This window comes from Tachypleus tridentatus, chromosome 9, assembly GCF_004210375.1.
Source record: "Tachypleus tridentatus isolate NWPU-2018 chromosome 9, ASM421037v1, whole genome shotgun sequence".
NCBI classification, from domain to species: Eukaryota; Metazoa; Arthropoda; class Merostomata; order Xiphosura; family Limulidae; genus Tachypleus; species Tachypleus tridentatus.
In genome coordinates, this window is record NC_134833.1 from 45,416,630 (window position 1) to 45,434,131 (window position 17,502).

A 17,502-nucleotide genomic window follows, 5' to 3' on the forward strand; every position below is an offset into this window, starting at 1 on the left:
GGTGTTTGATTGAACGCACGGTATTAAGCAAGAGTTTGTGTTCGATCTACTTCTAACTTAAGTAATGTTTAAACTATGGTAAAAATGACGTTATCAACTGAAGTAATGCGAGAGAATCTTTTGACGTTAATTAAGAAAAAAGATGACATTGAAAAAGAAATTTCTTCGTTAAATGAAATTCTGAAATCTGTAAGTTAAGAAGCAGACATTTGAATTAGAGTAAGCTATGTTAGAATTTAGTCTTTTAAAAGTTTAACAGCAGTTGCAATGTAGGCCTAAGTTTTGTAATAGAAATCACCTTAACTTGACTGGTAGTGTTAATACCAGTGTTTTTAAATGCACAGATTTTTTTTATTGTACTTGCTTTAGCTTAGATTATCTCCTAGTTTTATCTGTAAGTTTTACTAAAACTAAAATGGCATTTTTTAAAACACAGAGGTTGTTATTGTTAAAAACTAAAAAATATATGATTATGATTGCAACAAGGCAAGGGCACTTGATGTAATGAAAAACTGTTTTTACTGCTAGGTGGAACGACATTTACAGTTCATAAATAGTTATGATTTTATATTAGTTATTTTTTAGCACTGAGGTAAAACTTACATCATCTTCATCTAATCCAAATTAATATTTACAGTGAAGTTAATAGCATCATATATTATTAGTACTTTACCAAGCATAGCTGGGTAATATTAAAAATTTCCTTGATATTTTAAAATATATTTTTCTATTTTCAAGACTTGTATGACCTTGCAAAAGGTGAGGTGAAATGCAAAACAGCTACATTTCCAAAATAGTAACCACTTATTGATATAAGTTGTTTAAAATAAATTCTTAAAATACTAGCAATATTAAGATCAATAATTCTTGCTTATGGGCTTAGAGCTTGTTTTATTATGCAACAAAATATTTTGTTTCAGTGTTTTTAAGAACAAGTTGTAAACAGGACAGCTACTGCTGTTAATACTAAGGACAGTTATGCTAAAAACCTTGAGAGAACAAAACAATAGACATAAAATACCAATGAAACAGTTAAGAATTTATATGGAGGTACATTTTTTGTATGAAAATTTGATTATCATAACTTTTTAAAACATTTTACTCTGTAATATTAAATGCAGTGATCATAACATTGAATACCATCTAAACTTTGTTAGGCAACTTTTGACATCAACATTAGGGTGTTCTTTAGTGGACTGGTACTTTGTAAAATCAGTGTCATTTCCATTATTATACATTATATATGTAAATAGATTATTACTATTTACAAACAAGTTTTTAAACTTATTTTTTTAAAACATAGAACAGTAAACAATTAAGTACAGCAAAGAATTATATATTCTAGTTACAACAGTCTTTATAAGTAACTACACTGATAGCATAGAATTTCACTGTAATTTATTAAGCTTAGTAACTAAGCTATATTTTGCCTTTAAAAAATATGTAATTTTGAGCAGATTGAAAACACAACCTATGTGCTTAGAATCTTGAGTAAAAGAATAAAAATAACTTCAAAGCACTTTAAAATGGTAGAGGAAACAATTAGGAGAACTTTGAGTTTTTGATTGGTTATTCACATGTCATATATTAAATAAATATTATAAGAGTGTTTCCAAATATGGAAGGAGGTAAGTGGGGCCACTGTGTCTGATTTTATACGTAAGCCATATCTCAACAAATAGAAAAGATGTGAGGTTCTTATTTTACATTCTAACTTGTATATATTGCTATTTTGAGTGCCTTATTTAACAAAACTATAGCCTTAATATTTTGACATCACAAATGTAATTTTAACCAGTGCTGCATTGAACATACCACATGACTAACTAAAATCTGTATCTGTGTTCTTTTAATATTTACTTTTAAGAAATTAATGAATATATAATACTATATGAATAATATATACCAATATAAATTAAGAAATTAAAACATATATAATATTAAAACTTGAATTATAAACTATGTTTTGATGTCAACTCTATTGACATAAGAAATAGTAACAAAGTTAGTTAATAAAATTTTGAAAATAACAATCAAGAAGGTCATGATGTGCTCTTTAAACCTGTCCATAGTGTAGGGGTTAAACTTAAACAGTGAAAAAGGTATATATATACATCTTAACTCTTCATAATAATCTTAAAATATCTTCGATGAATTATGTCTTACCATTTCACTTTAAGTTACTTTGAATGTTTTATTTTAATTTCTTGTTTGCTACTGTTTATTATTTATGCTGACACGTATCAACTGGTGTCTGCAGATGATATAACAGTATCACCAGGAAAGGAAAAGGTGAGAAAAACTTGAGTGGCAGTAGAAAAGGGTCTAACTATTAACATATATTGGCCACTAGACTTGGTTGTGTTCTTGAGAGATTATAATCTGACAAAATGTTCTTACAATTGATTATAAGCATGCCATTTAAATTGTAACTGTGACTTAGCAACACTTTTTACTTTTGAAAGTAGGCATGGCTTCTATCAGAGGGGAAGAAATATGTGTATAGTGTGTAGTTTTCAGAGGATTCATTTGTAAGGTCAAATGTGTTTAGAATTTGAGTTTGTATGCATGTCCCCATAGTTGCTTTTTCACCCATTTTAAAGTGCTTGAAAGCCATCTTGTTTTCTAATTGTAGGGGTATTCAGGCTTCAGAAAAGAAGTGGAAGAAATCAAAGCTCAGATATTTTAACTGCACACTCACCATGTGACAACAAAACTGAAGTTTCGATTATCTATTTTAGAGGTTTCTTTTGAAATATAAGAATAAAATTAGATAATATAGAAGTTTTGTTTATAAAGTGTGTGATGATGCTAATTTCACTAAAATAGATTGATAGTAAAGTGGTTTAATTAAATTTTGTGTGTAATTCAGTAACACACTGTGACATGCAGAGAAAGGAATTTAAAGAATGCAACAGAAGACAATGGGTTAAGAAAAATACCTAAAATTGAAGAATATATTTGTAAATAGTAGTAGCAATATATATACATATGCAACATGGTAACCAAAATATGGTTATTCTTCTTGGTTGTATTTTACAAAATACTCATATGCTAGTGTACTGACTGTAAGAAGAATATGACATTGTACTTTGTAACTGCTTGTTTTATGCTGTTCATTACAGTAATGTGAGCTGTATTTGTTGCATAATTTACAACTTGCTGATGGTATTACTTAGATATGATTTAGAGGTCAATAAAACAAAATATTTAACAAATATAAATAGACGTGGTCTGTTATGAGATTTAATCTATTTGGAATAACTGTTTGTGATACCCTGATACTACAGTCATTTTACAAGGAAAGGTATTTTAGATTCATTTCCTAATTTTAAATTGGGGTTACATGGTCAGTCAAATCAAGTTAGGCTAGAGAAAATAACATAAAGTTTTACTGAAAAAAAATCTAATATTAATTTAATAGGTTTTAGAAATCAAATAAATGAAATTTGAAAACTGTAAGATGAGTAAACATATTTTTAAACTGAACATGAAAATCACCTTCTACCAGGACTAGTCAACAGTGCAACTACATGGACAAGTCTTTAGTAAAAATAATATGTGATATAAAAGTCTGTGTAGTGTAGATATTAATAATTAGTTTATTTCGTGAATGAATAGTTTATGATTTAGTTGTGTTATTTTAAGAGAGTTAAAAGCAGACAGTTATTGGAGGTTGTGTTTGTAACTCGTTGACATTGAGAATATAGTGAGCAGACGATTTATTAATAAACATTTAAATAGTATCAGATGAGCAGGAACCAGTAAACAGACAGACAAATACAATAGCAGAAAAGAGTAAAGCCACAGCCAAGGAAAAGTTTGGCATGAGGTTAACGGCCATAGAAGTGACACACCTAATTAGGAAAACTAACAGTTTGAAAGAGATGATAATTACATCTTATTCTTTCAAAACAAGTTCTAAAGTAATTGAACCAGCTTTGGTGAACTTTGACAAAAGTAAAGAATGTTATCCGAGGTATGAGGATCAGATGAGTACTGAAATAGCAGTATATAACTGTGGTAACTCAGTGACCATGTACACTCTTGTGCAAATTAATTGAAACAAATGGTCATTTTACAATATTTTCAGCATAGCAGCCAGTGTAGGCTTGCTGGACCTGCTGATTTCCTTTAATAGTCATTTTTTTCACACAGACAGCATCATTAGCTGTGTTTTGCAGTGTGGTTGATCTGTTTTTGGGATATATGACGAAATTTTGAGGAATATTAAGTCATTCAAAATTGCGTTAGAAGGGCAAGGAGACCAGTCAAAAAACAACTTCTTACCAACTCAATGAAGAAAAAATGGTATCAGTGGGGTCTGGAAAACAAGAACTGGATGCAAGAACAATGGAGGAAGGTGTTATTCAGTGACGAGACTCATTTCTTTGTACAGGGTCAAAGAAGTCTGCATGTTCACAGATCTCCAGGTGAGAAACTTCAAGAATCTCACATTAGTCAGTTTGTAAAACATCCCTTGAAGAAGATGTTTTGGGGCTTTTTCAGCTACTATGGCATATGAGGCTTACATATTTTAGAAGGTATGATGCGAGGACCACAGTACATCGAAGTTTTGCATAGAAGAGTTGTTTCAGGATTGAGAAAGAGATTTCCAGATGGATCTGGCATTTTTCAGCAAGATCTGGCTCTGTGCCACACATCGAAACTTGTGAAGAATTTTATGACTACAATGCAAATATAGGTGCTGAACTGGCCTGGAAACTCTATTGACTTAAATCCTGTTGAAAATCTTTGGGCGATTTGTAAAGAAAGATTTCAGGGAAAAGACTGTACTACAAAAGATAAGCTAATTGAGGCCATAATTGGGATGTGGTACCGCAATCCAAAAATTAGTAAAGATTGCAGTCAACTCGTGGACTTGATGCCAAAGCGGTTGAGTGATCTTCTGAAAAATGAAGGCAGTCATATGTATTAATTTGTGAGTAATTTTTGAATTTTCAGAAATAAAACTCAAAAAATTGAAAAAAAATCGTAATTTTCCGTCTTGTTTCAATTAATTTGCACATGAGTGTAAATGAATTACATATAATGCTAGTGCGATGGGAATATACAAAGGTAGTTTGGCTTGTGAAATGAAATTCTTGGGCCTATTCAAGTGGACTTTTGACAATGCCTTTGATATCTGTAGTATAAATAATTTGTTGTACATATGTTTAACTAGTTTAAATATATATATCATTTTGAAAACAAGTGGAGAGCATACTGAATTTACAGCCAATGAGTTACAGAAACCTACTGAAGAAGAATCTAAATCCAATAACAACACTTTTTATGAAAAGTCCATGTAAAAGTCTTTTAATTGACAATTGGCAAACACAAACTTAACATCCAACAAACAATTCAAAAATCAGATTTTTTGTGTGTACAAAAGACTTGTAATGTTTGCTAAAAACTTGCCAGATTTCACTCTTGACATCTTTCAAAACCTTTGAGGAAATATTACCTGGTCCAGGAGGCTTATTTGAACTTCCAAATTTTTTTTTATAAGGTCAGAATTAACATGATAATCTTTGATTCTGTTTGAGTCTGCTTGGGGCAAGAAATATTGCTTAAACTTTCATTAGTAAAAATTGAAGAGAAAAGAATAATTTCACCATCTCCTGTCATCCTTCAAAGATACTGCTCCTATCTTAACATTTCCCATACCTTTGCTATATTTAAAGAAGTCTTTATTGTTAATTTTTACATTAGAGCCAAAATCTTTCAAGTGTAACATGCAGTTTCAGGCTACATTCTCATGCAACCCCACTCCAGAAAGGCAAAAACTCCTTTTAGCTGTGATGACTATTAAAGGAAAATTAATCAATACAATCAATTACCTATGAGCAACAATTACATTAATTAGTTTCTCATAAATTAATTGAATAATCAAACTAAGGATTCGTTGATTAATGTTACAAAAATAATGGACGAATAAAAAATTAGTTTTCAATTATTACAACTCTTCAAGTAATGAAAATGTTATTTGTTTGTAAGCACAGTCTCGTAATTTGAGGGTCTTGGATTCTATTCTCATTGTCACTAAACTTGCTCCTCCTTCATTTTTACAAAGCTACCTATTATAAATGTAACTATTACTAATTTTGAATTGTGCTGATAATTTTAATATACTGTTGAATCACTTGGTAAGTGTAAAATAATTTTGTGAAGTTCATTTAATTAGAGTAAGTTCTAGGTAGTACATTTAGGTTATTATAATTGAATCTTGTTTATTATACACTGGAACCCACTCACTATTGTGTCTAAAAGAAAGTATTGGGATTATGGTGAATGAGACCACTGATTTTGAAATGTGCTGATAATGTTGATATACTCTTGAATAAATTGTCTTAAACCATCAAGGCAGTGGTAATAGGAAAGCTAACAGAAGTTTGAAATGTGTTTATAAAATATTTATCAATCAAGCAAAATTATCTACACAGCAGTTACTCTTTACTTGCAGTTAGAAGTGGACATTTAGTGGAATTTGCTAATTGATTAATGACTAATCTTATTTATTAGTTACATTAACTATTTAGTTTTTCTAACGAGATGACTAAAATGTTTATAATACTTAAAATCTTGTTTTGATACTTGTGGTGACCAGAGCACTGCTTTGTACTTAATAAAAGAATAAACATATTTGGCAATATTTTAACTGTGTGGATAGTTGAAATAATAAAAAGCATTATTAATCAAAAATACTAGTTGACTGCCTTAGTGTCATTAATATATATTTGAATGATTATTTCAATAAATCGACGTTTTCAGGTTACAAATTAATGCCCATAGGTAATTGATTTTATCACATATCTATGCTGAGTATACTATGTATTGTTTTGATCTCTGTATCTAAATATGAATACTGACTTATTGGAAATGGTTAAAAAAAGGGAATGTAAGTGTTATAGTACAGGGATAGGTGTTGGGTAGAAGATGGTTTTACTGAAATTTAGAATATTATATAGGAGATTGATAAGATAAAGGCTACCAAATTCTTTATGCTGCATTCTGCAGGTAGTTGAACAGAAAAGTATTTGTATGAGTAAGAAAACACAGGTTAGTACAGTTTTATTTTTGTAAAGTAAAGATTGATGATACATTAAATTATTGGTATTTCTAGCTGTATTGAGAATGTTAAGGTGCTACTGAATTAGTTGAATCAATTGGTAAGCCAAACAAGTATTTGACAAAGGACCGTAAAGTATAGTATGTGGTTAATTTCTTATTTTCTCGAGTTGCTTTGTCATCCTCAAGATTTCCATTATGTATCGTAACATTTCCATGTTAAAAATCTAAACCAAAATATTGTGACACTTGGTAAATAAATTTATTTGGAGTTACAAAAGTTGTGTCCCACTGTGTGTCTCAAAACTTATTATTCTGTTTCTCCATTTTTTAAACATAAGCATTCCATTTCTTTTATAGCTTATAAATGGGTATTATATAAGTTCAATTTACATCAATAACATAAATGAATGATGATTCATATATAATTAGGTATTGTTAAAGCTGTTTTTTATTACTAAACAAAGCTTGAAAACTAAGAAAGAAACATTTTGTGATGTATATGTATTAAATTTTGCATTATACAGCTCATACCTGATGCCAAGCTATTTTTGTTTTATAATCCTTATTAATATTTTTCATTATATTGGCCCATCTGAGCTGAGTATGAAACTCAGTATTTGCATTCCTTTAGTCTTTCTTCCTTGAAACCTAATAATTTATACTTAAAACATTTTTGAAAAAGCCTTGAATTAAGAGAATTGTATGAATTGTAAATCAAAGCAGAATTAAGCCTTGTATTTTTAAAGTGTTCTTTCATTGTTAAAATCAAAATCCTTATCTCTATATACTCTTTCCAATAATGTTATTTTCTTACTTCCATTTGGTTCCTTATAATAGGCTTGGAAAGCAGCATATAGCTACATTTTGTGACATTATTCACAGAAGTTAAATAATTATTCAGTGTGGTGGCCCCAATAATATCATGATTATTGCTATTTAAGCTTCATTTTATTTTTATTATATATTATTATAACAGATCTTTGTATAAACGTCTGAATAAAGAAAAAATTTCCAGGACAAAGATGTTTATTGTAATAATTTGTATTACTTTTGATTCTCTAGCAAAAGAATGTTGGGATGAATGAACCTTTAATTGACAAAGATGACTATCCACGAGGAGACATTGATGTTTACAAGGTTCGAAGTGCCAGACAAAAAATAATTTGTAAGTAGAAAGATTAAATTTATATATAATATTTTCTAGTTTTCCCAGCCACAAGGTAGTATTTTTCCACGTACATGTAAAGGATTAATATTAGCTGTTGTATGCTGATATCAGTATTATATTTTACACTTCTATGAATAGTATAGTATATATTTTGATACACTCTTACCTGCCTTCTCTCATACAAAGCTATCTCTATCTTCTTTCTGACTGCTAAGCATTGCTAAAAAATCTTAATGCTTAGTACACCAGTCTACATACCCTACAGAGTTCATGCCACTTTTGAACATGTATATAGTATCTGACCACCTTTCACCAGTGGTGTTGCATTATCTGTATTGACACATTTAGTTCCCTTTGATGTTCCTACTCAAGTCTCACTTTCTCAATTTTCACAGCATTGCTTAGATGTGTTGTCTTTTGCATGTGACTACTATTTACCATTGTACTTCATTGCCATTTTAATACTTTTTTCAACAGTTTTCTTTTACTGTGTTTGCATTCATTTGTTTCAGTTTGTTTTTCCAGTTGTTTATTGTTACCAAATTATATGATAACTTAATATGGTTTAGTATGGGATTTAGTGTACTAACAACAGATTCACCACTTTTATTCCTTGGAACCCTTCTGTTTTCCATGTTTTATCCCCTGTCACACTAACTAGTTGGGTTCATTAACTCTTTAGGTTGGCGTATTCAGACTTATCATTGAAGGTAGCCATTTCCCCAATGTTACTTCTTATATTTGTTATATTACTATATCTTTAGTTGCTCATCTTTGCCATTTGTTGGAAGAAATTGTCTAGACCTGAATGTGGACTACTACCTATTTCTTTGTTACTCATTATCTGCACTATCTAGTTGTATATTTTTTAGATGGATATTGTCTCCCTCTCGAGACAGTACTGCACACATCTGTTCACCTTAACTTGGGTGTGTCTTTACACAACATTTCATTTTTTTTTTTTTTTTTTCAGGAACCCTCTTTTATAGCTACTAACAGGATCCCACTCTAACGAGTATTGCTTGGTCAGGTGTGTTTGTACTCAAATCAACACTGTGCCAGTATAATTATAATGCTCACTGAAGAGATGGGATGTTCTCCAAGACCACTTGCCTAGTGGTATATATATGTGTGTGTTTGTGTGTGCTCTAGGTACCTATAAGTTTAACATAGTGGTAAATTTTCACTCACAGATTATTATGAGTAAAGCAAAGGGGAATTCTGCCCATCCGTGTTGACCCTTTGATTACATAAATCTTGAACAGACAGTATGTTTTTTTAAAATAGGGAATTGTAGACATCTGTTATACTTTCTTCAGTGTGATGTGCCTTTGGACTCACTGCCTTATATATTTACCCCTTTCTTTATCTCCAGTAGAGCACAGGAGGTCTCACCACTTACTAGTTCTCACTCACTAGAGTCGTGAATATGTTGAAAACTAGACTGCAGTTGATAAACATTACTTAATTACTCTTGAATGGACTGTTATTGCTCAACACCCAGATTGATATCTGCAGTGAATACTTCAAGTGTGAGATGCTTATGAAGACTGGAAGACAAAGTGATATATAAAAATTCAGAAACTCGTAAGGATCACAAGGTTTCTCGAATAACTCATTCACCTTCAGTTAAATTCAAGCCAACAATGTTTGTGAAAAGAACACCAAATATTAGTGAAATAGAAATATTAATAAAGCCTGGAAAGCATGCATTCAAGAACAGTTATTTTGGATAAGGTTTGAACCATCCTAGGAAATTGAAGCAAGGCTTGCATTCATGAAATAAAGCCTGTGCTCTCTACTAGTGATCATTTTTTAAAACACAAGACATGAAATTGAATGAGCTGTACAATAAAACTAATATCACAAACACTTCCTTCTGATGTTTATGGAAGCTCATGGTTGGCACAGGAGTGTAAAACACACTGATGCCACTCATTTGCAATAATGATGATACTTCCCTCTGTACAGATAAAAACCTAGGCAAGGCATTCTTGTGCAGGTATTTCAGCCGGAATAACCATGGTGTGATATGCAGAGTAGGCTTAAGACTGCTTCAGCATAACATATATATATTTGTAAGTACTTCTTATGTACTGTATGGTCTGACTTACTGCCCCATCCATGCTACATATCTGTAGCCTGCTGACTGAAATATACTGTTTACTTGGGCAATCTTCTTATTCCATTGACATGTGCAGCATGTTAGCATAATGCAAAAGGCTCTTTTGACAATACCTCTGCTCCTACCACCTTTACTGGGTGAAGTGTATTCTTTGCATAAATGGTTATTTATGAAAAAAATAAAATACTAAGTGAACTAAAATAAGAACAAAATTGTTTTGTGATATTGTATACATATGATTAAAAATGTATCTTAGAACTTGTTTTTGTATATTTATTTTAAAACTTTACTAGGCTTCTGCTTTTGACTAGATGTAAAACCAGACTCTTGTAAAGAAAATCTCAGTTTGTCCTGTGATACCTGGCAGACTAGCAAAATTTATATTTTTATTTTTGAATAATCTAGTACCTAAAGAGTTACTTAAATAAAATAAAGATACTTTATTATTTTGTTACAATGAGAGCAAGGTATGCAAGTAGTTAATTTTGTGAAAGTATTCAAATTTTGAAATAAATTGTTAATTTGCAAACCAGCTATAATTACATGGGTTTGTTTTCCATGTTTTCTATATTATGAAATATAATTCCCTCTAAAATTTTCAGGCTTGCAGAATGACCACAAAAATTTAATGAAGGAAATAGAAGAAGGATTATTTTCACTTCATGCCAAAGAAAAGGTTAGGCAGGAGACTACAGTAGAAGCAGTGGATTTAGATAATTTTCAGGGTATGAACCAGTTGAAGCCCTTTGTGAAAATCGACAGAGTTGATACAGGATCACCTTCTCATACTGCAGTAAGTTATGTAAAACATTGTATATATCAAGGTGGTTTACTGTTTTTGTGTTGAAATATACTTGAATGTTTAAGTTGGTACTAATGACTTATTGGAGGTGGATTTTCTATGAAAATGTGTTTGTGAGTGAAATATTTTCAGTGTAGCCTGAGATTCACAATAAGTGTATGGGTCACATGATTTATAATGCATATCCATGGATGCTAGTTAGATCACATTGGTGTATATTATTAAAATATAGTTACAGGAGAAGCCTTTTCTGATGTTTGTAAATGGTACTTTGTGCTATTTTGGACAAATTCTAATATTACACTTGTTTAAATCTTATAGTACATACTATAATTTTATAAAGTTTTATAATCTTTAGAAAGTTAGACTTGATTATGAAACTTCAAATAACCTGAATTTTCTTAGCATTGTAAGTGTTACGAGATTCTGCCATTTGTGTTTTTTTATACTTTTTTTGATATTTTTAACTATTAAAAATAAAATATGTAAAGATTACTGTACAGCAATTTTTGTGTGATGACTGCTGTTGGAAAAAAGATTCAGATTTTGTTCACTTAATTTACATAAAATATTTCAGAATAAATGTAGCTAACAATAAATAGATTGTGTTTGTTTTTCCTTCCATTTGACAGCTTAAGGGTATTTACTTATAATAGATACTTTTTCTATTTGTAAGTAAAATCATTTCAAGGTTTTATTATGCTCCATAAAAGTACTAAACACAGGTTGTGCTTTTACAAAAAAAAAACCAAAAACTATGCAGTTGTGGAAGATCTATACATTTATTTTAACCAGCTCTTTTTTTCAGTTCATTATAGTTAATTACTTATGCTCAATACTCACAAAACCTAACCAAGCTTGTCTGTTTTCTCATATCATAAATATTTCTGTAGTTTTCATAACATTATAATTTAACATGAGAACATTTCCAATATGGTACTTCTCTCTTCTCATAAGATTAGCTATTCCCATTTGTTGCTGCCCTCTATGCAAATTTTTTATATTATGAATACCACAAGCCATTCACATCACCTATTGGAATCAAATTATTCCAACGTGTCTCTCTTGCAAATCATGATGCATCACTTCTTCACAAATAAGAGCATAGTATACTCACATGATACATGTGACTCAATTTATGCACCTTTACCAAATTATCACTTCTCGTTGGGCAGTACTTGCACTTGGACATTTTTCTTTTTTTCATTTTGATTAGTGTTTTAGATTGAATTTATTCTCAAGGTGGTGTCATTTAACATACTCAGTTTTTTTAAAGCATTAAGGTTCCACTACCCTTATTTTAATCACGTTTATTTCATACTTCAAGCACTTTTGTTGACTGATACAGTAAGAATTCCAAAGTTAATGTCACAACTTCAGGTGTCTCACAATTGACAAGTGCTTTACCACAAACTTCAGATGCTGGCAACCAGGTGACCTGTTGGGAGATTTATCTGTGTTTACTTGTAGGGAAACTTAATGTTATATGGGTCAATCTTTATCTACAGACATTACCCAACTTCCCACTAACATGTGGAATCCATTCAGACTGATGAGGACTTTGCCTGTTTCCACCTCCTGAACTTGCTGTGCCTTCCTATATCCTTCCTGAGGACTTTATTTCTCAGGTATGTGATGTTTTATCCATTTCTCCTATATCTTATGACCCATGTCTTTCATTATTGCATTCACTTCCCAACCCTCTTTGTTTTTTTCCCCAAATTCTTTGACATTCAGGCCCATGCTGAACAATTTGCTTCTCAGTTACATAATAGCATCAACATGCTTCATACTCCAAAGGTTTTACATCAGTCTGCCCTCACTTATAAATATGTAGGCTGTCCTTATCTTAACCAGCAACTATTGGTTTCTGTTTTTTGTGATGATGAGGAACCCACTTGAAGTAAAAATGTATTCTCAATACAGCTGGTATGGGTATTAGCACTTTAATTAAAATAAAGTACAGAACAACATTTTGACCTTTCTAGTCCATTTTCAAGTTAATAAATATGACTTAAGAAGGTTGAAATTTTGTTCTGTATTTTATTTAAAGTGCTAATACCCATACCAGCCATCTTGAGAATGCATGATTTCTGTTTTACCAATTTGGGGGCAGGCCCTAAATTCCCTGTTAATTTAATCCATGCTCAATTTTCAAACCTGTCTTACCCTCATAACTAGTGGCCTTCATTCATAAACAGCATCCTTTCACCTTCAATGTTTGGATTATTCAGGATTTTTTAAAGAGATTGACTTGAGATTTCATTTCTTGCCCCACCTTCCTTGCCCAAAGTACTTGTTTCTTTTCCTTTTCCTCAGGATCCCATAAGTTGCCAGCATTTATCAGAGACTGTACAAATACTTATCACCTAGTAGACTATCAGTCCTCTTCTACATAATTCACTATAGTTTTTACATCATGTGTTTATGGTTCCCAAAAAGACTGGGGACTGGAATCCTGTCATTGATCTGTCATGCCTCGATCGTTTTGTTCACTTCCCACGATTCACCATGGAATCCTACATCATTCCTCAGTGGGCATTTTCTCAGGGTCTAGAAATGGTGAAGATGGACATCTCTAATGCTTATATGCATATTCCCATCTCTTTACAGTCTCATCATTATCTTCAGTTTGTGTATTGATGGGTAGTGTACCAGTTTTGTGCCCTGCCCTCGGGCTGGCTTAAGCACTTTGTTGAGTGTTCAGAGCTTTTGCTCTTCATCTTAATCCTGTCAGGCTGCATTTTCATTTAAGCTGGACAACTGGCTACTTCTGGCCCATTTCAAATGAGAGTCAGCCAGCCATACTTGTCAACTCCTTCTAGAAGCTGCTTGGGAGTAGGCTGGTCAGTCAAATTGGAGATGTCATTCCTGTATCCTTTTGAAAACCTTGTGCATTTAGGTGTCTTTTCAACTCGCACCTTAGTCAGGCCCAACATTCTCCTCTCCCACTCTGTTCTATGGAATTGTCTATTCACCATGCCCAGTCAGATTAAGCACACACGTTTCTGTCAATTTTAGGATGTGGCTTTCTAGGACACTTCTAATTCCCCTCAGGTGTGCATATATGTGCTTCTCTTCAATGGACACTGCATGATCAATGGAGCCTTGCTCAGTATCCTTTGGATGCTCTCATTACCATTCCTGATACCCATGTAGACAATTTTCTTTGATGGTTGGACAAGACTTTCACATTGATGGATGAACCACTTCCTTCTTTTTGTCCAGATTTGCATCCTTTCAGGGCTGGGATGGATGGGTTGATCACCAGGAGGTTTTGGGTCATTGTTCTGTCGATGAATGGTCTTTACATATCAGTGTGATAGACCTCCTTGCCAATTTTGTTTTCTTGATTATTGATAGCTTGTAGATGTGGTGTACTTAGTTTTACAAAGAGCTTTTGACAAGTGTCCCCTTAAAAAATTAACTAAGAAAATAATATTGGTAGAAACTGGGGAAAGGCTAATAAATTAGTTTATAGGAAGAATGAATGAGAGAAAGGAAAAGTTATTAATTAAAGAAATATATCTGTGCTCTTGTTAGCAGTGAAGTGTCATATAGGTCAGTTCCTGGGCATGTGCATTTATCTTTTTACATTAATGAAATTGGTAAGCATATGATTATTAAATTAAAGTTTTCTGGTGGCTTTTAACTTTTGGGTATTTCTAGCTGTGTTGGTAATTTTTGGATATTACAGTTACTTGAAGCATTTGATTAGCTGGACAGATATTTTAGAAATGACTTTTAATTAATTATAGTAACTGCAAGATAATGTATTTAGTTTATAACAACTTGTTAAGTGACTGGAGGAAAGGATCTCTGTAAAGTGAAGAATAAGTCACTCAAACCCTTAAGTGACTTGTGCTTTGTTACTATCAGCAAAGCTAATATTATTTTACATTGTATGAATAGAAATAATAAATACAATCCAACAGAGATAATGATCTGCCTCTACAAAGCACAAGCTAGGCTTTGTTTGTGAAACACTTTGAACACATTGGCCTTTTTATCTAAGAAAATATATTGACTTATTGAGATAATACACAGGAGGGCTACTAGGATGATTCTTATAGTGGAAGAGTTATTTCATAGGGAGACCTTAAGATCTCTTAATTAACTTCTCCTTCAAAAAAGGAGTATAAGGGATGATTTTAACTAAGCTTACAAGGTTATCTGGAAGATCAATGGGATAAAGTTCCTTTATTTTTCTGTGCTGTAGTCTAAAAATGGTAGGATGAGAGGACTGAATCTTGAAATTTGTAAAAGATAACTTAGGCTCCATTTACCACAGTTCTATTTTCCTGAAAGAGTGACTGGTTTATGGAATGAGTTGCCTTCAGCAGTAGTGGGGGTTATCACCTCAAAATATTTAGAATGGAAATAACTTTCTGAAAAAAAACGTATATTCACATTTTTGCTTTTCCTGAAGATTTGGTGTTCAGGGACAGTCTTTAAGAAACAACTTGCCCCATGTTGTCTGTATGTTATTTTATTTTCACTTTGTAAACAATTGTTCTTAAAAACAATACCTTGTTGCTCACCTCATTTCTGTGGGAGTTACATTAAATAGAAAAATAGTTTAGCAACAAGTGCATAGATTAATCTATAAAATGTATTTTTAATTTATTTTTAATGTAAGTTTGAAAATGTTTTATGATTTATAGACAATAACAATTTAACACTTAGATACAAATATAGACCTTGCAAAGCAGAATTTGCCTTAGCATACATTGCTAGATCTACCAGTTTTGTCCTTCTTTATTTGGTTAAGAAAAAATTGATTATTGAACTGAACATTTGATTGGAAGTTAGTCTTTATTTTTAGGCATAGAATACTGTTGAAAAATGTTACTTGATTCCATATAATTCATAAGGAAGAAAAATACAGTACTAATATTCAAGCATTTACACGTTTGTGATTTTTTAATGTAGTTTACAAAAAATTAAAAAAAATCATAAGATATAAATGATAAATAAGACTTAGTAAATTGTAAAATAATCATTATAGAGATAAATTATTATTAAAACTTACTAAGATCTACCAAAGTTATGTAAGAATGTTCTATTATGAGAGAAGCAGTCATATTATTTGGAGTAGACTAAATGTATCGTGTAGACAAAATTCATAGTTTTTTCTACAATTGTTGATTTTGATGTCAATTTAAAACATTTAATTTTGCCTTTAATTTACATCTGTATAAATGCCATGGGGTGTTTGATTAGACTAATGGGTTGAAAGTAATCTGTATAAAACCCAGTTAGAAGCCTAAAATATGTGAATGGAGTGTTGAGTATGTTATGTTTAAATAATTTTTGAAGATGTGCAAATCAGCTAGTCACATGACAACCATAGCTAATATAAAGTCACAATAAAGAAACATTTTAATATTATTTGCTGTTTCTTAGGTAGAGTGATGCCAAAAAAAATTGCCCACTTCAGGGAAGAATATGTAACAACCCTTCTTTCATACAAAATATTTAAAAATGTGCTAAAATTGGTGATTTAAAACTTATAAGATGTGATATCCCTTAAAGCATTTATTAGAGAGTTTGGAATATACAAAATTTCATCTTTAGTCACATATAGGTACACAAAAACACACAGTGGCAATTACACCAGAAATACAATGTAATTTGTAATAAATATTAAATAAACAATTTGAATGTGAATAAGAACAGAAGAAAATAAAAAGTATGCAGCACAAATGAAACAGATCATATTGAAATAAACTTTTAATAAAAGAGACATTGTACATAAAACTTCTCTTCCCTCTTTAAATAATACACATTCATCATTTAATTTAAATTTAATTTAATATGAAGTATTTTATTTACACTACATTCTTCTATTTTTTGCTGTTCTTTTGTTTTTATTCAAGATATTTACTTTACTTTTTACATATCTCTTTCACATCAAATTCATCATAACCATTTTGTATTCATTATAATTTCTAAACTAACTTTTAATGCAAAATGTGTTCTTTCAATAAAAATATTATTTATTTTACCTTATCTTATGTAAAAAAATTCCAATTTTTACATTTTAGTTACTATTATAATGATAAATGAAAAATATAGATGAAAAACAAGAAACAAACAACTTACCTGGGTCTTCTTTTTTATGATGACATTATTTAGCTCTACTTTTTTATACTAATTGTAGTAATGCATGAATAATTTTTATTTAATTAAATAATGCACCAAAGAATGTAGAATATTAACATGCAAAAACCAGAATGTTTAATAACTGTCACAGATTTTCTGGCTTTCTAACTAGGTATCAAGAGCTATTAATAATTCAGCTAAGCTTATCAACGTATTTCTGTTGGGAAT

The 17,502-nt window shown here is 31.0% G+C and overlaps 1 protein-coding gene across 2 annotated transcripts in view; it reads left to right on the forward strand.

The window, feature by feature from the left end:
- LOC143225180 (26S proteasome non-ATPase regulatory subunit 9) overlaps positions 1–17,502 on the forward strand; it is a 24,862-nt gene continuing 7,360 nt past the window's right edge. Inside the window, exons 1-3 of one of the 2 annotated variants that reach the window (XM_076454144.1) lie at positions 1–189; positions 8,137–8,239; positions 10,970–11,160. In XM_076454144.1, coding sequence (XP_076310259.1) covers positions 76–189; positions 8,137–8,239; positions 10,970–11,160 — 408 coding nt within the window. In that variant the 5' untranslated portion in view covers positions 1–75. The remainder of the gene's footprint in view (positions 190–8,136; positions 8,240–10,969; positions 11,161–17,502) is intronic. The other variant, XM_076454143.1, reaches the window with a different exon arrangement.